At 48.2% G+C, this 25065-nt stretch overlaps 1 protein-coding gene across 2 annotated transcripts in view; it reads left to right on the forward strand.

Moving 5' to 3' along the window:
• The window catches only part of nbeal1 (neurobeachin-like 1), a 67442-nt gene continuing 42377 nt past the window's right edge, over positions 1-25065 (forward strand). For both annotated transcript variants that reach the window (XM_031813652.1, XM_031813653.1), the window contains exons 1-8: positions 1-289; positions 693-1111; positions 10003-10094; positions 12703-12864; positions 14833-14914; positions 15801-15928; positions 17830-17912; positions 22535-22620. In XM_031813652.1, the coding sequence (XP_031669512.1) occupies positions 1061-1111; positions 10003-10094; positions 12703-12864; positions 14833-14914; positions 15801-15928; positions 17830-17912; positions 22535-22620 (684 nt within the window). In that variant the 5' untranslated portion in view covers positions 1-289; positions 693-1060. The remainder of the gene's footprint in view (positions 290-692; positions 1112-10002; positions 10095-12702; positions 12865-14832; positions 14915-15800; positions 15929-17829; positions 17913-22534; positions 22621-25065) is intronic.

The following is a 25065-nucleotide window of genomic DNA, read 5'->3' on the forward strand; positions in this document are numbered from 1 at the left end:
TAGTTGGCCGCGTTTCGCACATTGTAGACAGCTTCACGAGTGGCAGTGCCACAACACTAACCGCCAGTGTTGTTTGTAGCTATCCCAGTGTACAGGAATGGGCTGGCTGTAACATTTAGTCGTTTTCGTTAGTAATGCGTGCGTTTGCATTGTTTATGTGGTGACATTTCGAAATGTCTACATTCTAGGGTAAGGTCAAGCAAATTCACAAACTCGTTTCGTCGTTTGTGTCAAATGAGAAGTAACGTTAGACAGGAAAAAAAGGCTTCGTCGTTTTGACACATCACAGGTAAGAACGATAATGCTAGTTAATTCATATGAACCACCTTGTTTCACAATGACAGCTTGTTAGCTAAGTAACTTTGCTAACTCGAGCGTTTTTCGGCGTACTGCAACCCCAAGTTAGCTTGCTAATGTTAGTTAGCTTTGTGTTTTATTTCGTCAGCTGTATCCTTCTCTTGTAAAAGAAGGGCATAGATCTAATTGAACAGAACGAGCCTGGGTTGATGGCTGATTCATAGTGTTTGTTTACAGCAAGCTAAATTAGCTATCATAACCAGTCAGCTAACGTTATCAAAGGTATAGCCTACTTGTGTTGTGTTTATAAACAAGTGCTGTTAACTATTTATAAACTGGCGCCACAGAACTTGTGTATTTGACATACTAACTTTGTTTGTGGCTTGGCTTTCCAGAGAGGGGCAGAGTCAGTGGCATATGAGTCGAGAAGTGGACCTAGTGCGACTTTGACCGTGGAAATCTCACCACAGCAGGAAACGCGAAACCTTGGGAATCCATAATTCACGATGGAATAATGCTTTAGGAAGTTCACAAATCCAGAAACGACGCCACTGGGATTACATTTGAATAGTTTGTTTTTCCTTTCTAAATAGAAAGGTATTTGAACTATTTTCGGAGTTGTCTTTAATTGTGACATTTCACTCAACATCTCAAATCGTTATGTATACGAGCAATGCCCGAATGAGGAGATATAGCTAGGGGCTCAATATGAGGAATCCGGAGAATTGACCTCTGTTTGGAACCCCACCACGCGCCTTGGAGAATGGCATCAAATGAAAGATTGTACGAGGTCTGGATGCTGTATTGCAACAAGGTAAACAAACCTGTCTCTTGATCTGTTTGACACATAAAACATGCATTAGAATCTGTGCCCATCTCGGGGGTATAAACTCGGTGTACTCTCAGTAAGACCAGACAGTAAGGTCTATTACAATAGCTGTGGTATATAGAGATGATGTAATGGGTGATTATCAATCAATCAAATGTAATTATAAAGCCCTTTTTACATCTGCTGATGTCACAAAGTGCTGTACAGAAACCCAGCCTAAAACCCCAAACTGCAAGCAATGCAGATGTAGAAGCACGGTGGGTAGGAAAAACTCCCTAGACAGGCCAGAACCTAGAAAGAAACATAGAGAGGAACCAGGCTCTGAGGGGTAGCCAGTCCTCTTCTGGCTGTGCCGGGTGGTGATTATAACAGAACGTGGCCAAGATGATGAATTGTAATCGCGCTTGAATTTATAAGCCATCCTGTTCTTCCTCCACTACTCTCAGTAACAGCTGCTGGACTGTCCTGCACTGTGTAAAGTCTATCTCCTGGTATTTAGATTTTAGTTGAGTGACGTCTTGTTGTATGTACAAGGGTATAATACAATTCCATAGATTCTGTTTTGTATTGCAACCTAGCTAGACCTATTTCCCCCTTGATTGACTGTAGTAGCTACAGTTGTTTCATTGCACTGGATGACCAATCACTGCTTGGTGTCTGAGCCTCTCATGTGAGTCTCAACTGCAGTCAACACATTCCCTCTTTAATCTCACTCAAAAGGACAACCCTTTCATAAGCATTAGCATTTTGAGCTTACCTGTTCTCCCACACGACACAGGGCAGGAAATGATATGGCACAAGTTTTTAGTATTATCCTGCCGGAGTGCCAGTCTTTGTGTTGTCATGCCAACTCCCTTTAAATTATTGTCATGCTCAACATGAGTTGACAAGAGCACAAACAGATCTGGGACCAGGCTAGTTTAGTATCGAACCAGATTTGATTTGTCACCTGCTTTCTAAACAATCCGTGTACAAAACATTGAGAACACTTGATCTCTCACTTCTCAGTCCTGTGTTAAATGGCAGGCATTGTGGAGAGTACACACATTGTCTTTGTTCTATTAAGGAAGTGTGTTTACATTGGGTCAGACAGAAGGCTAGAAATTCAATCTTCTACAGCAGCAGGCCTGTATTTCACTCTGCATGTGGCCACAAACCCTGTGAGGCTTTGCCTGAATTGCTTAAATAATTTGTAAGGACCTTTACCTCCCCCAGAGCGGCCGCAATGTCAACACTGGCTCAGGGGTCTCCCCTTCAGTGTGTGTCAGGGTTCCCAGGATACATCAGGAGCAAGGGGAACTTGTAGTCCGTCACGTGAGCTAAATCGCCTCCGGAATGTTTGTTGTGTGAGGCTGCCCATTGTCTCCACTTGCCCTTAAGATGCCATACACTTCAGTGTCGCAGGTTAATGATGTCACACCTCATTGAGGGATAGGCTCGTTACACCCTATTGTACCAAGATAACTGACCTTTAACACAGCATGGCATATGAACAATAATGGGAGCTTAGTTAAGCTAAAATGACCAACTCCTTGACCTTGGGGTTAGGATCCCTCCCTGAAATTGTAAGGCTGCGTACTCAATCCTAAAGCTGCCTCACGCTACAGAAACAGGTGATAGTCCCGTTCTGGCTCGGCTACCTAGCTAAAATATCCAGTACAACTGTGGTCTCTAACTTCCATTAGATCAGTGTGACTGAACTGTTACTCACCTCTATAATGATTAACCCAAGCAGGGCTGGCAACACTACGGGGCCAGAGGTTGACAGAGACATCACAGTAAGTCACCCTGGTCCCTGGGGTGGAGTCACACCCAGCAACTAGTGTTGACGGTTGAGCAGCCTAATTAAAGGGAGTAGTGGCGCTGCGGTCAGGAACTAGTTTATCCTGTAGCTGTAGGTCATAGTAAAAGGCTTTGACACTAATTCATTCACCTCCAACTCAATTTGGTGGATGTGTGATGCTTGAATACTGGCCTGTCAGATATGCAATAAGCCTAAACCCCTGGGCTGTGTTCATTAGGGTACGTAAACTGAATGTTTTAAAATGGAAGACAAAAATGAAGGTTTCTTATTGGATGAATCCATGATGTCCCTGCCTCCCTGTTTCAGTCCGTTTCTGTTTGGTGCATAATGAACACAACCCGCACTGAGTTTCTTTCCTCCATAGTTAACAAGTCTAGCCCACTCCATACATGTGTTGACTGTTGTAAATCTTTTTGTAGGCTAACTGCGAAGGCATCAGTCTTTTAACTCCAGTTCATGTTGGAGCTAAAATGTAGCAGAAGACCACTGATCCGATCACATTACGATCCTCTTACCCAGCAGTCTGTGTGGTGTCACTGGCATCAGCCTGGAGTATCGTCCCAGAGTTAGTTAGCAGAATTATTAAGACCACAATGGCAGCGAGGCACCAAACACGACCAGCAAAACTCATCCCTCAGGTTCTCGATGATGGGAAAGACATTGTTTCTCGACAACATGAAGCATAGTATTGAATTACAGGAAGCATGATGTCTGTGTGGTTAGCTCGTTATCATTAGGTCTATCTGCCCCTCCTGTGCTTATAGCCACTAAGGTGATGAGACCATAGACACAGACCTACATGAAATATTCTGTCATTTTAACTAGGTCTGTAGGCCTGTGTAACTATACGTCATTGGATCATGGTAGCACCAATCACTTTTTGAATCCATAAGTAGCAACAACACAGGCCTAGTAGTTTCTGGTGACTACCTATGGCAGTGGTTTCTGGTGACTACCAATAGCAGTGGTTTCTGGTGACTACCTATAGCAGTGGTTTCTGGTGACTACCTATAGCAGTGGTTTCTGGTGACTACCTATAGCAGTGGTTTCTGGTGACTACCTATAGCAGTGGTTTCTGGTGACTACCTATAGCAGTGGTTTCTGGTGACTACCTATAGCAGTGGTTTCTGGTGACTACCAATGGCAGTGGTTTCTGGTGACTACCTATAGCAGTGGTTTCTGGTGACTACCTATGGCAGTGGTTTCTGGTGACTACCTATGGCAGTGGTTTCTGGTGACTACCTATGGCAGTGGTTTCTGGTGACTACCTATGGCAGTGGTTTCTGGTGACTACCTATGGCAGTGGTTTCTGGTGACTACCTATGGCAGTGGTTTCTGGTGACTACCTATGGCAGTGGTTTCTGGTGACTACCTATAGCAGTGGTTTCTGGTGACTACCTATGGCAGTGGTTTCTGGTGACTACCTATAGCAGTGGTTTCTGGTGACTACCTATAGCAGTGGTTTCTGGTGACTACCAATGGCAGTGGTTTCTGGTGACTACCTATAGCAGTGGTTTCTGGTGACTACCTATAGCAGTGGTTTCTGGTGACTACCTATAGCAGTGGTTTCTGGTGACTACCTATAGCAGTGGTTTCTGGTGACTACCTATAGCAGTGGTTTCTGGTGACTACCTATAGCAGTGGTTTCTGGTGACTACCTATAGCAGTGGTTTCTGGTGACTACCTATAGCAGTGGTTTCTGGTGACTACCTATAGCAGTGGTTTCTGGTGACTACCTATAGCAGTGGTTTCTGGTGACTACCTATGGCAGTGGTTTCTGGTGACTACCTATGGCAGTGGTTTCTGGTGACTACCTATGGCAGTGGTTTCTGGTGACTACCTATGGCAGTGGTTTCTGGTGACTACCTATGGCAGTGGTTTCTGGGCACTGCCTCCTAACAGGGGCTTCTGGGCACTGCCTCTTAACAGGGGCTTCTGGGCACTGCCTCCTAGCAGGGGCTTCTGGGCACTGCCTCCTAGCAGGGGCTTCTGGGCACTGCCTCCTAGCAGGGGCTTCTGGGCACTGCCTCCTAGCAGGGGCTTCTGGGCACTGCCTCCTAGCAGGGGCTTCTGGGCACTGCCTCCTAGCAGGGGCTTCTGGGCACTGCCTCCTAGCAGGGGCTTCTGGGCACTGCCTCCTAGCAGGGGCTTCTGGGCACTGCCTCCTAGCAGGGGCTTCTGGGCACTGCCTCCGAGCAGGGGCTTCTGGGCACTGCCTCCGAGCAGGGGCTTCTGGGCACTGCCTCCGAGCAGGGGCTTCTGGGCACTGCCTCCGAGCAGGGGCTTCTGGGCACTGCCTCCGAGCAGGGGCTTCTGGCGATGTCGTCTGTGTGACAGAACGCACGGTCAGTCAGTTCAGCCTGAAGTTTAATGAACTCAATTAACAGAGTTCTTATTGGAAGTAGAGGTCGACCGATTACTCGGCATGGCCGATTTTTATTTAGGGCCGATTTCAAGTTTTCATAACAATCTGTAATCTGCATTTTTGGATGCCGATTACATTGCACTCCACGAGGAGACTGTGGCAGGCTGACAACCTGTTACGTGAGTCCAGCATAGAGCCAAGGTGAGTTGCTAGCTAGCATTAAACTTACCTTATAAAAAACAATCAATCGTCACATAATCACCAGTTAACTACACATAGTTGATGATATTACTAGTTTAACTAGCTTGTCCTGCATTGTATATAATCAATGCGGTGCCTGTTAATTTATCATCGAATCACAGCCTACTTCGCCAAACAGGTGATGATTTAACAAAAGCACAATCGTTGCATGAATGTACCTGACCATAAATATCAATGGCTTAATTAAATTCAATACACAGAAGTATATATTTTTAAACCTGCATATTTAGTTAAAATTAATTAATTTTAGCAGGCAATATTAACTAGGTAAATTGTCACTTCTCTTGCATTCATTGCACGCAGAGTCGGGGTATGTGCAACAGTTTGGGCCGCCAGAATTTTACATAATTATGACAAAACATTGAAGGTTGTGCAATGTAACAGCAATTTTTAGACTTAGGGTTGCCACCCGTTCGGCTCAGGCTCCCTCGCCCGAGAGAGCCAGGGGCGTGCGAGCTGGGCCAGGCGAGCGGGCCGGGTGGGCGAGCAAGAGAGCCAGAGCCGAGCGAGCCAGAGCCAGGGGCGAGCGAGCTCGTTCGCCCGGCTCTCTGGCTTGCTTGTTCGCCCGGCTCTGGCTCGCTCTCTGGCTCGCTCGTTCGCCCGTCTCTAGCTCTCTCCTTTCCCTCCTCTCGGCTCTCTCCTCCTTCACTGTGTGCTATAAATATCACCAGCAACATCAGTAATGTCATAGTGTTTATATATCGACCACACCTCGTGGTTTAGCCCCTCCCATGTGTGCACTATAAATACTACTGGTGCCGTTACATCAGTCAATCCCAGGATAGTGAGTACTGGAGATTGATGTGGAGGAGAAGGTGACTGTAGATGGACCATGAAGGCAATAAAGACATTGGTAAAATAGAAACTGTTTGGACAGGACATCTACAATAGACATTGGTAAAACAGAGAGACTGTTAGGGAGGGGACATCTACAATAGACATTGTGGTAAAACAGAGAAACTGTTAGGGAAGGGACATCTACAATAGACATTGTGGTAAAACAGAGAAACTGTTAGGGAGGGGACATCTACAATAGACATTGTGGTAAAACAGAGAAACTGTTAGGGAAGGGACATCTACAATAGACATTGGTAAAACTGAGAAACTATTAGGGAAGGGACATCTACAATAGACATTGTGGTAAAACAGAAACTGTTAGGGAGGGGACATCTACAATAGACATTGTGGTAAAACAGAGAAACTGTTAGGGAGGGGACATCTACAATAGACATTGTGGTAAAACAGAGAAACTGTTAGGGAGGGGACATCTACAATAGACATTGTGGTAAAACAGAGAAACTGTTAGGGAGGGGACATCTACAATAGACATTGTGGTAAAACAGAGAAACTGTTAGGGAGGGGACATCTACAGTAGACATTGTGGTTTTGAGTCGCCCCTCACCATTTCCTCTAGCAGTCATACTCGGTCACCATGCCAACCATGCCCTTCTGGTAGGGTGAGGAGGGCAGTGCCGGGTCGGTCGTAAAGGAAGCGATAGAACTCCTTCGTAATGCTCTCTTCACCTCTCCATGGCATCTCCTCTGGATGGCATCTCCTCTGGATGGCATCTCCTCTGGATGGCATCTCCTCTGGATGGCATCTCCTTGAGGGAAGATTGATGTTGATAACCTTGTCGGCTCAGGCTAGTGACGTCCTACCGGGTCATGTTATTAAGGCTCAGTGAGGGGGGTCGTTATGATTTCATGATGGATGGTCACATGCTTGGTACAACGACAGTTATAGTCTAATCCCCTGCCAAACCAGCTGACTAATAACAACCCACAATTCACCCTGTTGGGAAGGTCCCATGGGGTCATGTGTTATAAAGACTCAGGGAGGGGGGTCGTCATGATTTCATGAGGAATGGTCACATGCTTGGTACAACGACAGTTATAGTCTAACCCCCTGCCAAACCAGCTGACTAATATCAACCCACAATTCACCCTGTTGGGAAGGTCCCATGGGGTCATGTGTTATTAAGACTCAGGGAGGGGGTGGTCAGGATATCAGGATGGATGGTCTACATGTTGGGCACAGGAAACCCAGATTACCCACCCCCTCAAACCGGCTGACCATAAGAAAACACACTAATAGGAAATACGTCATCAGTCATTAAAGTCTGTCAGATCGTTTCAGAGATATTACTAATAGGTTGCTACCCAGATGTTGAGCTCATCTGATCTGAATTCATCCGGCCAGTGTTGCTTGGTGTTGGGTCAGCAGTGGTGCGACAGAAAGCAGGCCCAGGGTGTGTCCCTCTCTGCTCTCCCCTCCCCGCCTTCCCCTCCCTGTCCTCCCTGTCTCAGCCCTGAGCCCTCAGTGGACATCTGTACTCCCTGGCTGCCCAGTGAAAGAGGGCATTCTCTCTAACCACTCACACACACTCCCTGGGGCTAGTGCCCAAACCTGCTCTGGCTCACACAGTCAAGGGGAGGGAACACACACATTGAGAGCAGAATGAACAAGATCGTCATATGTTTTTGCTGTACAACCATGTTGATTCCAGTATACACAGACAGACACTTGTCCTGAACTCTGTATCCAAGTCCCTCTCAAACGCTCTGTCAAGTCACTTGCTGATCTGATGACCTCACTTTTGGAATTCTTTCGTGTTCTGGACCATTCCCACTGTGACACGCAGCAGGCTGAGGCTTTCCTAGACTTGTCCTGCCCTGCTCTAGTGTCATAACCAACCTTACTGCACATTTATAGGGCCCTGAATAGTATTGGCTAGATGTAAGAAATATGGTCATTTACATGTAACTGAACTGGGTGTCAGAAAACCACTTCATCAGAAGTGTCACTTGAAAATCGACAAAAGGCACAGACTGGTAGGATGGTTGAATGTCTGCCGGACAAGAGTAGTTAGCACCCCTGAACAGAGGTCGTCCGTAATTTGCAAACCGATTCTACATGAGGAAAAGGGCTAAAATGACGTCCGTCAGTCGCCATCGGTGGGTGTTCACTATAACACACCGCGACGACAGCAAACGAATGAACACCATGTATTGTGTAGACCGACAATCAGTCTGGTGGGTTTTGTCCTTAAACTGGTGTTACACTCTGACGGACTAAGCAGGCACATGCCAGGGGTGTATTTATTCATTAGTGCACACCGTAGCAACACGTTTGGCAACGAAAACCAACGTTTCTTATTGGACAAGTTCTGGTAATCCCTCTTGGTTTTGGTCCGTTTGCTTCCAGTTGATTTCTAGTGAATAGCCTACACCCCAGGAGTGTAGAAACACTGCTTTGTCAAACAAATGCTACTAAGCACTGTACTTCCCCACCAAACAATATAGCCTACTGCCTTATTGAACAACACTTGGTCTGACACAGCAGTGTTCATTCCTGCCACTCCTACTGGTTCCACAATAATACTCTGGGCCTTTTCTCATATCAGTCCCCCTTGACCTGAATCAGTGTCAGTCAGGCAAGCCTTGGAACTCCCCTGCCCTACCTCCCTCTCTACCCCCCTCTCTACCTCCCCACCCTGGGCAGAGATAGAGCTTAGGCTAGCCAGGGTGTGGAGATGACTGGCATTCTCAGAGTGGGAGGGTGATGTGCTGTCTGTCTGTCTGTGAACAGTGCTGCTGTCCTCTGGCTCTCTGTATTGTTCCCAGGAATGTAGGAAATGTCTGAAAGGCAGCTGCTCGTGACTCCCCTTGGGAGTAGAGAATGTAGCGATGCCTGTTTTTCAGGCAGACAGGTGCACTCCTCATTACTCTCTCACACACACACACACCTGAGTTCACTGTAATCTGCCCCACCTGACATACTACAGTTAGTGGAATCATTATCTCTCTATTCTCACATGACAACCACTAACATGTTTTTATTTCCTTCTCCCTCTCCTCCTCTTCACCTCACCCTCTCTTCTCCCTCTCCTCCTCTTCACCTCACCTTCTCCCTCTCCTCCTCTTCACCCTCTCCTCATCTTCACCTCACCTTCTCTTCACCCTCTCCTTCTCTTCACCTCACCTCACCTTCTCCCTCTCCTCCTCTTCACCCTCTCCTCATCTTCACCTCACCTTCTCTTCACCCTCTCCTTCTCTTCACCCTCTCCTCCTCTTCACCTCACCTTCTCTTCACCCTCTCCTCCTCTTCACCTCACCTTCTCTTCACCCTCTCCTCCTCTTCACCTCACCTTCTCTTCACCCTCTCCTCCTCTTCACCTCACCTCTCTTCACCCTCTCCTCCTCTTCACCCTCTCCTCCTCTTCACCTCACCTTCTCTTCACCCTCTCCTTCTCTTCAACCCTCTCCTCCTCTTCACCTCACCCTCTCTTCTCCCTCTCCTTCTCTTCACCCTCTCCTCCTCTTCACCTCACCCTCCTCTTCTCCCTCTCTTCTCCCTCTCCACTCTCTTCCCCCTCTCCTCCTCTTCCTCACCCTCTCTTCTCCCTCTCCTCCTTCATTCCGTCCTCCCATTCCTCTCTGTGACAGAGGGACCCAGACTACCTGAAGCTGTGGCTGGAGATCTTCATTGGCTCCTATGAGAGATGTCTAGATGTGGACTTTGAGAAGCCACCCTCCAGGTAAGCATAGCCCCAGAGGTGGGACCAAGTCACTATTATTTGAGTCACAAGCAAGTCACAAGTAGCATGGGTCGAGTCTCGAGTCAATCCAAGTAGAATGGGTCAAGTCAGCCCAAGTAGGACGGGTCGAGTCAACCCAAGTAGGACGGGTCGAGTCAGTCCAAGTAGGACGGGTCGAGTCAGTCCAAGTAGGACGGGCCGAGTCAGTCCAAGTAGGACGGGCCGAGTCAGTCCAAGTAGGACGGGCCGAGTCAGTCCAAGTAGGACGGGCCGAGTCAGTCCAAGTAGGACGGGCCGAGTCAGTCCAAGTAGGACGGGCCGAGTCAGTCCAAGTAGGACGGGCCGAGTCAGTCCAAGTAGGACGGGCCGAGTCTCGAGTCAGTCTCGAGTCGTGCGTTCTAAGAGCAAGTCATGTCAAGTAAAAAAAATAAACCATCTAATCAGGCAACGACTTGTTCAACTACAAATACTTGTCTATTTATTGAGGCCATCAGACAGCCCTTTTCATTATTTTATCTATAACACATTTTGATTTTGCAATAATACATTTTAACAATAAATTCCAATTGCAGGCTTTATAAGTCTTTGGTTTTGACAAACCAAAAGAGCAGTAGGTCTATGGTGGTGGCTGTTGATTGATGCCCTGTTGCAAAGTAAACGGTTCATATTGTGGATGTTTGTGCTGCACCCGGTCCTCTAGCTGTACAGCAAATCAACCATCTGTTCTCTAGCTCATTGGTTTTCAAATGTTTTGACCCATGACCCCTAAAAAGTAGCTTGTGGCCTCCGCGCACACAGGCGAGCGCCCACCATCGCTGTGCAAATGTAGCCTGTCTTTAGGGTCATAAATGGGGACGCATTTTCAAAACGCAAGATACAGAAATAGACTATAGGGTTCCATAACCAGCTCTGGAATCTGTGTTGGGGTTCCATAACCAGCTCTGGAATCTGTGTTGGGGTTCCATAACCAGCTCTGGAATCTGTGTTGGGGTTCCATAACCAGCTCTGGGATCTGTGTTGGGGTTCCATAACCAGCTCTGGGATCTGTGTTGGGGTTCCATAACCAGCTCTGGGATCTGTGTTGGGGTTCCATAACCAGCTCTGGGATCTGTGTTGGGGTTCCATAACCAGCTCTGGGATCTGTGTTGGTGTGAAGGTTCTGTGCATGTCTGTATGTTTGCACGGCCGCATCCATTGTTTGAGATGGTTCAGGGAGAAGAAGCACATGCAGTATAGAGAGAGACAGAGGGAGAGGGCGAGTGAGAGGTGATGTGCTCCTCTGCTCTTCCAGCTGTGGTCTAGTCACATGACCAGTGAAATGCCCAGTCAGTCCTGTCAGATGGTTACGTAAGGCTGTGTGGTCTGTGTGTGGGGGACTGGAGAGAGTGAAGTGTGGAGCAAGGGGAAACAGATTACTTTCCATTAGATCCGCCAGTACGGTCGTTTGTCGGTTCGTTGCCGTGCCTCTTTCTCTCTCTTTCCCACTCCACCTCTCCCTCTCTTTCCCACTCCACCTCTCCCTCTCTTTCCCACTCCACCTCTCCCTCTCTTTCCCACTCCACCTCTCCCTCTTTCCCACTCCACCTCTCCCTCTCTTTCCCACTCCACCTCTCCCTCTCTTTCTCACTCCCCTCTCTTTCCCACTCCACCTCTCCCCTCTGCCACAGCTGTCCTGCTTTCCCAGCGATACGCTCTTACCCCAATTTGGGAATGCTCATCTGGGCTCTGCTTGGTCCGGTTGGAGGAAGAACCCATTTCTCTCTGATGACCTCTGTCTACAGAGGGGGACAGAGACAGGCCCATTCCTCTCTGATGACCTCTGTCGACAGAGGGGGACAGAGACAGGCCCATTCCTCTCTGATGACCTCTGTCGACAGAGGGGGACAGAGACAGGCCCATTCCTCTCTGATGACCTCTGTCGACAGAGGGGGACAGAGACGGACCCATTCCTCTCTGATGACCTCTGTCGACAGAGGGGGACAGAGACAGTTAGGTTCACTGTTAGCTGTACAGTGGACGGTTTCATGACATTAGTCTAAAGGTTATCATGGTGTGTTGCTTAGGTATGTGTGTGAATGTAGTGTAAATGTTTGTAACGTACCTGAAGGCCTTAGAAGTGTGTGTGTGTGTGTGTGTGCGCGCTTGGTGCATCGGGGGGGGGGTGTGTTTGCTTGCGTAGTATTTATGTGTGTGCTTCCTTGCTTGCATAATATTTGTGTGTGTGTGTGCGTGCGCTTGCATAATATTTGTGTGTGCGTGCGTGCGCTTGCATAATATTTGTGTGTGCGTGCGTGCGCTTGCATAATATTTGTGTGGTGCGCTTGCATAATATTTGTGTGTGCGTGCGTGCGCTTGCATAATATTTGTGTGTGCGTGCGTGCGCTTGCATAATATTTGTGTGTGTGTGCGTGCGCTTGCATAATATTTGTGTGTGTGTGCGTGCGCTTGCATAATATTTGTGTGTGCGTGCGTGCGCTTGCATAATATTTGTATGTGTGTGTGCGTGCGCTTGCATAATATTTGTGTAGATGTGTGTGACACGCAGGTGAGAGTTGAGCATGTTTTGGTGTTCCCCTTATTTCACCCCTTTCTCTCTCTCCCTCCCCAGGTTGGAGGAGGTGCCTCCAGTGATGACCCTGCTGCCAGACAACATCCTGCAGGTGTTGCGGCACCAGCTGCTCCAGTGTGTCCAGAAGGCCTCGGACGGGCTGGAGCAGGAGCAGCAGAACCTGGCCCTCCTACTGGTCAAGTTCCTCATCGTCATCTGCAGGTTGGTGCGTGGTGTTTCTGTAGGACCAGAAGCAGTAGTCTGGCCCCTCCCTCCACCTACCTAGACCTAGTTGTACTGGTCTAGTAGTCTGGTCCCTCCACCTACCTAGACCTGGTTGTACCGGTCCAGTAGTCTGGCCCCTCCCTCCACCTACCAAGGCCTAGTTGTACTGGTCTAGTAGTCTGGTCCCTCCACCTACCTAGACCTGGTTGTACCGGTCCAGTAGTCTGGCCCCTCCCTCCACCTACCAAGACCTAGTTGTACAGGTCTAGTAGTCTGGTCCCTCCACCTACCTAGACCTGGTTGTACCGGTCCAGTGGTCTGGCCCCTCCCTCCACCTACCAAGACCTGGTTGTACCGGTCCAGTAGTCTGGCCCCTCCCTCCACCTACCTAGACCTGGTTGTACCATGGAATTTGAATAATTTCTAGTTCTGTGGGTTGGACCTCTTATAGGTAGTGTCTATTGATAGGAACCCCTCTAGCCTAGGTTGACAGGTCTTAGTGCCCCTGGTTTTAAAGGGTCTTCCAGCAGTAGGTAGGTGGTTCAGTAGGACACGTAACAAAGGATTTTGCAACAGAAAGTGAAAACAAGTGAAAGTGTCTCCCTGGCTGCTTCAGTCTGTAGTCCTCTATATGGTACAGTCATGAACATGACCTTGAGGGATATACAACAAAGCAGGAACAATGAGTTAGTCAGCTATCTTACCATCATGCTCAGAAATTACTGTTTTTTATATTAGAAAGAGCCTTGGAATGGGCTTGGTCTAATTACCTCAACAACCAAAAACACATTTTAGTTTAGTTTTCTTAATGAACCAGAAAATCAATAGTTATTTCTAATTGTCAAATGTAGCTGGCTACTCATTGGTCCAGCTTTGTAGTAATGGATGATGAGGTACTATTAAAAAAATATATGACAGGCATGACTCTCTCTGTTGGAACCTGTCCCTACAATAACAGACATGACTCTCTCTGTTGGAACCTGTCCCTACTATAACAGACATGACTCTCTCTCTGTTGGATCCTGTCCCTACTATAACAGACATCAGACATGACTCTCTCTCTGTTGGATCCTGTCCCTACTATAACAGACATCAGACATGACTCTCTCTCTGTTGGATCCTGTCCCTACTATAACAGACATGACTCTCTCTGTTGGAACCTGTCCCTACTATAACAGACATGACCCTCTCTCTGTTGGAACCTGTCCATACTATAACAGACATGACTCTCTCTGTTGGATCCTGTCCCTACTATAACAGACATGACTCTTTCTGTTGGAACCTGTCCCTACTATAACAGACATGACTCTCTCTCTGTTGGAACCTGTCCCTACTATAACAGACATGACTCTCTCTGTTGGATCCTGTCCCTACTATAACAGACATGACTCTCTCTCTGTTGGAACCTGTCCCTACTATAACAGGCATGACTCTCTCTCTCTGTTGTAACCTGTCCCTACTATAACAGACATGACTCTCTCTCTGTTGTAACCTGTCCCTACTATAACAGACATGAATCTCTCTCTGTTGGAACCTGTCCCTACTATAACAGACATCAGACATGACTCTCTCTCTGTTGGAACCTGTCCCTACTATAACAGACATGACTCTCTCTCTGTTGGAACCTGTCCCTACTATAACAGACATGAATCTCTCTCTGTTGGATCCTGTCCCTACTATAACAGACATCAGACATGACTCTCTCTCTGTTGGATCCTGTCCTTACTATAACAGACATGACTCTCTCTCTGTTGGAACCTGTCCCTACTATAACAGACATGACTCTCTCTCTCTGTTGTAACCTGTCCCTACTATAACAGACATGACTCTCTCTGTTGGAACCTGTCCCTACTATAACAGACATGACTCTCTCTCTCTGTTGGAACCTGTCCCTACTATAACAGACATGACTCTCTGTTGGAACCTGTCACTACTTTAACAGGCTATGACTTTCTCTCTCTGCAGGAACCTGTCCAATGTGGAGGAGATTGGCACCTGCTCCTACATCAACCATGTCATTACCATGACAACACTCTACATCCAGCAGGTCTGATTCCTCTCCCCCTTTATCCACCCTCCTCTCCCCCTTATCCACCCTCCTCTCCCCCCTTATCCACCCTCTTCTCCCCCCTTCTCCACCCTCCTCTCCCCCCTTATCCACCCTCCTCTCCCCCTTATCCACCCTCCTCTCCCCCCTTATCCACCCTCTTCTCCCCCCTTATCCACCCTCTTCTCCCCCCTTATCCACCCTCTTCTCCCCCCTTATCCACCCTCTTCTCCCCCTTATCCACCCTCTTCTTCCCCCTTATCCACCCTCTTCTTCCCCCTTATCCACCCTCTTCTTCCCCCTTATCCACCCTCTTCTTCCCCCGTATCCACCCTCTTCTTCCCCCCGTATCCACCCTCCTCTCCCCCCGTATCCACCCTCCTCTCCCCCCGTATCCACCCTCCTCTCCCCCCGTATCCCCCCTCCTCTCCCCCCGTATCCACCCTCCTCTCCCCCCGTATCCACCCTCCTCTCCCCCCGTATCCACCCTCCTCTCCCACCGTATCCACCCTCCTCTCCCCCCGTATTCACCCTCCTCTCCCCCCTATCATCGCCTACCTGACTCTGTTGCTTTTTGAAAACACGTTACAAAACCGACCTGCACAAAATAAAGTATTTTTACCCAGTCATAATGATTAGTTATAGATATGTGTGTGCATTTGTGCTAGTCTGTTTCAAAACAGATTTGAACAAAAACATTTTTTAGCATGTCACAATGATTCAGTTCATTTTTTAGCATGTCACAATGATTAAGTTTGTTTTTTCGCATGCCACAATGATTACGTAATTTTTTTTAGCATGTTACAATGATTAAGTAGGTACATTCCCGTGAGATTACACATTCCTGTGTGTGTGTCTTCTAGCCTCACCATGCTCTCTCTTACAGCTGAAGAGTAAGACCAAGGAGAAGGAGATGGTGGACCAGACTCAGGCCGAGGAGTTTGTCCGCCACTCTCTGGCCTTCTGCGAGAGCCTGTACGACCCCTACCGGAACTGGAGACATCGCACCTGCGGGTACACTAAGTCGCTAACTCTAGCAGAGTTTGCTTATTTGCTTTATTATTCTTTATTTAACCAGGGAAGTCACAATGAGGTTGACATTTATTTGTCTAGAAAGCTCTGGAGCAGACAGTGAACAATGTTCCCCAAACATCTCCTGATGTGACCCCAGCCATTCCACTTAGTCCATCTATTTGATATTTTCCAGTACCTGATTGACCTTAACTTATCACAGATCATGTGACCTTAACTTATCATAGATCGGGTGACCTTCTTAACTTATCATGGACCGTGTGACCTTCTTAACTTATCATGGATCGGGTGACCCTATTAACTTATCATAGACCATGTGACCTGAACTTATCATGGATCGTGTGATTGACCTTAACTTATCATAAATCGTGAGCTTGATCTTATCATAGATAAATAGATTGACCTCAACTTATGGTGAGATGGACCTTGTTAACTGTTGATAGATCATGTGATTGGTTGAGCCAGGTCTGTTAGTACAGGACTAGACCTAATAATAGATGGAACTGTAGTAGATCCACAGTAAGGGGAGGACGGCTCATAATAATAGATGGAACTGTAGTAGATCCACAGTAAGTGGAGGACGACTCATAATAATAGATGGAACTGTAGTAGATCCACAGTAAGGGGAGGACAACTCATAATAATAGATGGAACTGTAGTAGATCCACAGTAAGGGGAGGACAGCTCATAATAGATGGAACTGTAGTAGATCCACAGTAAGGGGAGGACGGCTCATAATAATAGATGGAACTGTAGTAGATCAACAGTAAGGGGAGGACGACTCATAATAATAGATGGAACTGTAGTAGATCCACAGTAAGGGGAGGACAGCTCATAATAATAGATGGAACTGTAGTAGATCCACAGTAAGGGGATGACGACTCATAATAATAGATGGAACTGTAGTAGATCCACAGTAAGGGGAGGAAGTCTCATAATAATAGATGGAACTGTAGTAGATCCACAGTAAGGGGAGGAAGGCTCATAATAATAAATGGAACTGTAGTAGATCCACAGTAAGGGGAGGACGGCTCATAATAATAGATGGAACTGTAGTAGATCAACAGTAAGGGGAGGACGACTCATAATAATAGATGGAACTGTAGTAGATCTACAGTAAGGGGAGGACAGCTCATAATAATAGATGGAACTGTAGTAGATCCACATTAAGGGGATGACGACTCATAATAATAGATGGAACTGTAGTAGATCCACAGTAAGGGGAGGAAGTCTCATAATAATAGATGGAACTGTAGTAGATCCACAGTAAGGGGAGGAAGGCTCATAATAATAGATGGAACTGTAGTAGATCAACAGTAAGGGGAGGACAGCTCATAATAGATGGAACTGTAGTAGATCCACAGTAAGTGGAGGACGACTCATAATAATAGATGGAACTGTAGTAGATCCACAGTAAGGGGAGGACGACTCATAATAATAGATGGAACTGTAGCAGATCCACAGTAAGTGTAAGGGCTCTGGGTACTGGAGGAGCAGGGTCAGGCACGCATTAACCACCGGGGCTCTGTCAGCACCGGGGCTCTAGTGGGTACTGAAGCACTAGATACAACGCTCTTAGGATCTATCATCACTTATTCCACCATGGTCAATTCTACTGTTACACTTCTGAAAACACTACAATCGTAATGTACTGGCTTGGATGTTGTTGAATCTTCACAGTACAGCTCGGCTTGGTTTACCTAATTAGTATAAAAAAATGTTTTTCCCAAAGTTCCATAACATTTCCCAAATCAATCCAAGTAGTGTTGGTTCTAATCTTGTGCTAAACCTTGCCAGCAGTGTTCCTGCTCACAGACACACAGACACAGAGTTTGGACAGGGGGTCTTTTTCTGACACCGTGTGTTTTGCCTGTCGTCTCCAGGGACCAGCGGAGTACAGTGGAGAAGAGCAGACAGAAACACAAAGCAGCTCCTCTCACTGTGGAGTTTGTCCCCTTCTTCTACCGTGAGTTTGATTTCTTTTTCAAAACGTTTTCTCCTTAATGAACACAACCCAGTTATCCTCTCCAGCGGGGTCGTTCAGTGGGGGGAAACTCAGTGTGGTCATTAACAGTAGTGAAAGAGGAAGCCATGTTCTACTCAATGAAAAGGTCTCTCTAGAGAAAACACATCACACTTCCCTGCTTTCCTCTCCCAGCTTAGGAACAGCCTCCCCTCAGGGCTCCCCTCTCTTTCCTCTCCCAGTTTAGGAACAGCCTCTCCTCAGAGCTCCACTCTCTTTCCTCTCCCAGCTTAGGAACAGCCTCCCCTCAGAGCTCCACTCTCTTTCCTCTCCCAGCTTAGGAACAGCCTCTCCTCAGAGCTCCACTCTCTTTCCTCTCCCAGCTTAGGAACAGCCTCTCCTCAGAGCTCCACTCTCTTTCCTCTCCCAGTTTAGGAACAGCCTCCCCTCAGAGCTCCACTCTTCCTCACTCTATTCTTCCTCATACCTCTGACTCTTTCAGTCCTCTCACTCTATCCCAGATGAATCCAGTCTTTGTGTCCTCTCCTTAGTCTATTTGTCAGGCTGTCCAGATCAGCCTGATGGTGAACGGTGGCTGTCTGGGCCTCTGGCGACAGCGGCCATCTTGGAACAAACAGCCTCTCTTTGTGTCTGTGGTTTCTGTCAACACCACAGAGAGAACTCTTCAGCTCCAGCCAGTCGCCTCAAGGCCACTCCAGCAACCTGCCACAGTGTACGCGTGTGTGTTAGCGCATGCCCGTGTGTGTGTGTGAGAGGCTCCGAGAGGATATGACTGGTACAGTAGAGGGAGTGAGGAATAGTGTGTGGAAGAAATGGGGAGGGTGACGAAGTGTGTGTGTGGGGGACGAGGTGTGTGTGTGGGGGACGAGGTGTGTGTGTGGGGGACGAGGTGTGTGTGTGAGGGACGAGGTGTGTGTGTGGGGGACGAGGTGTGTGTGTGGGGGACGAGGTGTGTGTGTGTGGGGGACGAGGTGTGTGTGTGTGGGGGACGAGGTGTGTGTGTGTGGGGGACGAGGTGTGTGTGTGTGTGGGGGACGAGGTGTGTGTGTGTGTGGGGGACGAGGTGTGTGTGTGTGTGGGGGACGAGGTGTGTGTGTGTGTGGGGGACGAGGTGTGTGTGTGTGTGGGGGACGAGGTGTGTGTGTGTGTGGGGGACGAGGTGTGTGTGTGTGTGTGGGGGACGAGGTGTGTGTGTGTGTGTGGGGGACGAGGTGTGTGTGTGTGGGGGACGAGGTGTGTGTGTGGGGGACGAGGTGTGTGGGGGACGAGGTGTGTGTGTGTGTGTGTGGGGGACGAGGTGTGTGTGTGGGGGGGACGAGGTGTGTGTGTGTGTGTGTGTGTGTGGGGGGGACGAGGTGTGTGTGTGTGTGTGGGGGGGACGAGGTGTGTGTGTGTGTGGGGGGGACGAGGTGTGTGTGTGTGTGTGTGGGGGGGACGAGGTGTGTGTGTGTGTGTGGGGGACGAGGTGTGTGTGTGTGTGTGTGTGTGTGTGGGGGACGAGGTGTGTGTGTGGGGGACGAGGTGTGTGTGTGTGTGTGTGTGTGTGTGGGGGGGACGAGGTGTGTGTGTGGGGGACGAGGTGTGCATGTGGGGGGGGGGGGCGAGGTGTGTGCGTGTGGGCGGGACGAGGCGTGTGGGGGGGACGAGGCGTGTGCGGGACGAGGTGTGGGGGGGAAGAGGCGTGTGTGTGGGGGAAGAGGCGTGTGTGTGTGGGAGGACGAAGTGTGCGTGGGAAGACGAGGTGTGCGTGGGAGGACGAGGTGTGCATGCGTGTGTGTGGGAGGACGAGGTGTGTGTGTGTGGGAGGACGAGGTGTGTGTGTGTGTGTGTGGGAGGACGAGATGTGTGGGAGACGAGATGTGTGTGTGTGTGTGGGGGGGGGCGGCGAGGTGTGTGTGTGTGGGGGACGAGGTGTGTGTGTATGTGGGGGACGAGGTGTGTGTGTGTGGGGGGGACGAGGTGTGTGGGGGACCATCTGTCTTGTCTGGGATCATTGGTTCTGACCTAGCTTTATCCCTCTGGGATTGGTTTGCTTCTGTCTGGGGTTGGCCTGTAGAGGGAACGCTGCTGACCTGGGAGGCCATGCTGCTGCTGCTCCTCACTGGGATGTGTTGACCGATGAGTTAATGTATGACTGAAAACACTGGCCCCAAGGGAACATGATAGAGACTGTGTGTCTGTGGGCATGTGTGTGTGCATGTATGTCACGGTGTGTGCGACTGTGTGCATGTGAGTGAATGAATGTACTGTTTGTATGAGCGAGACAGGCAGCCGTTCAAGAGGCCATTCTCTCAACACCAGACCAGACTGAGATGGAGCCATTCAAGAGGCCGTTCTCTCAACACCAGACCAGACTGAGATGGAGCCATTCAAGAGGCCGTTCTCTCAACACCAGACCAGACTGAGATGGAGCCATTCAAGAGGCCGTTCTCTCAACACCAGACCAGACTGAGATGGAGCCATTCAAGAGGCCGTTCTCTCAACACCAGACCAGACTGAGATGGAGCCATTCAAGAGGCCGTTCTCTCAACACCAGACCAGACTGAGATGGAGCCATTCAAGAGGCCGTTCTCTCAACACCAGACCAGACTGAGATGGAGCCATTCAAGAGGCCGTTCTCTCAACACCAGACCAGACTGAGATGGAGCCATTCAAGAGGCCGTTCTCTCAACACCAGACCAGACTGAGATGGAGCCATTCAAGAGGCCGTTCTCTCAACACCAGACCAGACTGAGATGGAGCCATTCAAGAGGCCGTTCTCTCAACACCAGACCAGACTGAGATGGAGCCATTCAAGAGGCCGTTCTCTCAACACCAGACCAGACTGAGATGGAGCCATTCAAGAGGCCGTTCTCTCAACACCAGACCAGACTGAGATGGAGCCATTCAAGAGGCCGTTCTCTCAACACCAGACCAGACTGAGATGGAGCCGTTCAAGAGGCCGTTCTCTCAACACCAGACCAGACTGAGATGGAGCCGTTCAAGAGGCCGTTCTCTCAACACCAGACCAGACTGAGATGGAGCCATTCAAGAGGCCGTTCTCTCAACACCAGACCAGACTGAGATGGAGCCATTCAAGAGGCCGTTCTCTCAACACCAGACCAGACTGAGATGGAGCCATTCAAGAGGCCGTTCTCTCAACACCAGACCAGACTGAGATGGAGCCATTCAAGAGGCCGTTCTCTCAACACCAGACCAGACTGAGATGGAGCCATTCAAGAGGCCGTTCTCTCAACACCAGACCAGACTGAGATGGAGCCATTCAAGAGGCCGTTCTCTCAACACCAGACCAGACTGAGATGGAGCCATTCAAGAGGCCGTTCTCTCAACACCAGACCAGACTGAGATGGAGCCATTCAAGAGGCCGTTCTCTCAACACCAGACCAGACTGAGATGGAGCCATTCAAGAGGCCGTTCTCTCAACACCAGACCAGACTGAGATGGAGCCGTTCAAGAGGCCGTTCTCTCAACACCAGACCAGACTGAGATGGAGCCGTTCAAGAGGCCGTTCTCTCAACACCAGACCAGACTGAGATGGAGCCGTTCAAGAGGCCGTTCTCTCAACACCAGACCAGACTGAGATGGAGCCGTTCAAGAGGCCGTTCTCTCAACACCAGACCAGACTGAGATGGAGCCGTTCAAGAGGCCGTTCTCTCAACACCAGACCAGACTGAGATGGAGCCGTTCAAGAGGCCGTTCTCTCAACACCAGACCAGACTGAGATGGAGCCGTTCAAGAGGCCGTTCTCTCAACACCAGACCAGACTGAGATGGAGCCGTTCAAGAGGCCGTTCTCTCAACACCAGACCAGACTGAGATGGAGCCATTCAAGAGGCCGTTCTCTCAACACCAGACCAGACTGAGATGGAGCCATTCAAGAGGCCGTTCTCTCAACACCAGACCAGACTGAGATGGAGCCATTCAAGAGGCCGTTCTCTCAACACCAGACCAGACTGAGATGGAGCCATTCAAGAGGCCGTTCTCTCAACACCAGACCAGACTGAGATGGAGCCATTCAAGAGGCCGTTCTCTCAACACCAGACCAGACTGAGATGGAGCCATTCAAGAGGCCGTTCTCTCAACACCAGACCAGACTGAGATGGAGCCATTCAAGAGGCCGTTCTCTCAACACCAGACCAGACTGAGATGGAGCCATTCAAGAGGCCGTTCTCTCAACACCAGACCAGACTGAGATGGAGCCATTCAAGAGGCCGTTCTCTCAACACCAGACCAGACTGAGATGGAGCCATTCAAGAGGCCGTTCTCTCAACACCAGACCAGACTGAGATGGAGCCATTCAAGAGGCCGTTCTCTCAACACCAGACCAGACTGAGATGGAGCCATTCAAGAGGCCGTTCTCTCAACACCAGACCAGACTGAGATGGAGCCATTCAAGAGGCCGTTCTCTCAACACCAGACCAGACTGAGATGGAGCCATTCAAGAGGCCGTTCTCTCAACACCAGACCAGACTGAGATGGAGCCATTCAAGAGGCCGTTCTCTCAACACCAGACCAGACTGGCCTCATGTTGTGGGTGTTATATTTGCATAGTTAACAAAACACCCACAGTGTTCCATGTCCACTGACTGTGTATGTGTGTTTCAGAGTGCTTCCAGGAGAGTGAACACCTTAAGGACAGTCTGAAATGCTGTCTGTTACACCTGTTTGGAGCCATCGTGGCAGGGGGGCAGGTGAGAATCAAGATGCACTCTTTTCACCGTACACTATCCCCTACACTACACCCTACACTATCCCCTACACCCTACACAACACTATCCCAGCATATAAAGTCATGTGACCCTACACCATCACAGCATATAAAGTCATGTGACCCTACACCATCACAGCATATAAAGTCATGTGACCCTACACCATCACAGCATATAAAGTCATGTGACCCTACACGACACTATCACAGCATATAAAGTCATGTGACCCTACACCATCACAGCATATAAAGTCATGTGACCCTACACTATCCCAGCATATAAAGTCATGTGACCCTACACCATCACAGCATATAAAGTCATGTGACCCTACACGACACTATCACAGCATATAAAGTCATGTGACCCTACACCATCACAGCATATAAAGTCATGTGACCCTACACCATCACAGCATATAAAGTCATGTGACCCTACACCATCACAGCATATAAAGTCATGTGACCCTACACCATCACAGCATATAAAGTCATGTGACCCTACACGACACTATCACAGCATATAAAGTCATGTGACCCTACACGACACTATCCCAGCATATAAAGTCATGTGACCCTACACCATCACAGCATATAAAGTCATGTGACCCTACACCATCACAGCATATAAAGTCATGTGACCCTACACGACACTATCACAGCATATAAAGTCATGTGACCCTACACAACACTATCCCAGCATATAAAGTCATGTTTGCCACATGAGAACAATTGAAGGCTTTATTTTTTTTATTTCACCTTTATTTAACCATTTCCAACTGCTACCTGGCCAAGATAAAGCAAACCAGTGCGACAAAAACAACAACAGAGTTACACATAAACAAACGTACAGTCAATAACACAATAGAAAAATCTATGTACAGTGTGTGCAAATGTAGGGAGGTTAAATAATAGGCGCTAGAGGCTAAATAATTACAATTTAGCATTAACACTGGAGTGATCGTTGTGCAGATGATGATGTGCAAGTAGAGATACTGGGGTGCAAAAGAGCAAGATGGTAAGTAATAATATGGGGATGAGGTAGTTGGGTGTGCTATTTACAGATGGGCTGTGTACAGGTACAGTGATGGGTAAGCTGCTCTGACAGCTGATGCTTAAAATTAGAGATCGAGATGTATCTCCAGCTTCAATGATTTTTTGCATTTCATTCCAGTCATTGGCAGCAGAGAACTGGAAGGAAAGGCGGCCAAAGGAAGTGTTGGCTTTGGGGATGACCAGTGAAATATACCTTCTGGAGCGCGTGCTACTAGTGGGTGTTGCTATGGTGACCAGTGAGCTAAGGCGGGGCTACCTAGCAGAGGCTTATAGATGACCTTGAGCGAGTGGGTTCGGGAACGAATATGTAGTGAAGGCCAGCCAACGAGCGCATTCAGGTTGCAGTGGTGGGTAGTAATGGGGCTTTGGTGACAAAACGGATGGCACTGTGATATAGACTACATCCAGTTTGCTGAGTAGAGTGTTGGAGGCAATTACATTTTGTAAATGTCATCACCGAAGTCAAGGATTGGTAGGATAGTCAGTTTTATGAGGGTATGTTTGGCAGCGTGAAGGAGCCTTTGTTGTGAAATAGGAAGCCGATTCTAAATGTAATTTTGGATTGGAGATGCTTGATGTGAGTCTGGAAGGAGAGTTTACAGTCTAACCAGACACCTAGGTATTTATACAGGGCTTTCGGAAAGTATTCAGACCCAAAGACTTTTTCCACATTTTGTTACATTACAGCCTTATTCTAAAGTGGATTAAATACAACCATTTCCTCATCAATCTACACAATTCCCCACAATGACAGTGAAAACGTTTTTTAAAAGAAATGTATTAAAAATAAAAACATACGTTATTTACATAACTATTCAGAACCTTTGCAATGAGACTCGAGATTGAGCTCAGGTGCGTCCTGTTTCAATTGATCATCCTTGAGATGTTTCTACAACTTGATTGGAGTCCACCTGTGGTAAATTCAATTGATTGGACATGATTTGAAAAGGCACACACCTATCTATACAGTGCCTTGCGAAAGTATTCGGCCCCCTTGAACTTTGCGACCTTTTGCCACATTTCAGGCTTCAAACATAAAGATATAAAACTGTATTTTTTTGTGAAGAATCAACAACAAGTGGGACACAATCATGAAGTGGAATGACATTGGATATTTAAAACTTTTGTAACAAATCAAAAACTGAAAAATTGGGCGTGCAAAATTATTCCCACTCTTTCTATTCTGGTTAGAGCCAGTTTGTGCTGTTCTGTGAAGGGAGTAGTACGCAGCGTTGTACGAGATCTTCACTTTCTTGGCAATTTCTTGCATGGGAATAGCCTTCACTTCTCAGAACAAGAATAGACTGACGAGTTTCAGAAGAAAGGTCTTTGTTTCAAACCCACAAATGCTGATGCTCCAGATACTCAACTAGTT

Source organism: Oncorhynchus kisutch, unplaced genomic scaffold, assembly GCF_002021735.2.
Source record: "Oncorhynchus kisutch isolate 150728-3 unplaced genomic scaffold, Okis_V2 Okis05a-Okis16b_hom, whole genome shotgun sequence".
NCBI classification, from domain to species: Eukaryota; Metazoa; Chordata; class Actinopteri; order Salmoniformes; family Salmonidae; genus Oncorhynchus; species Oncorhynchus kisutch.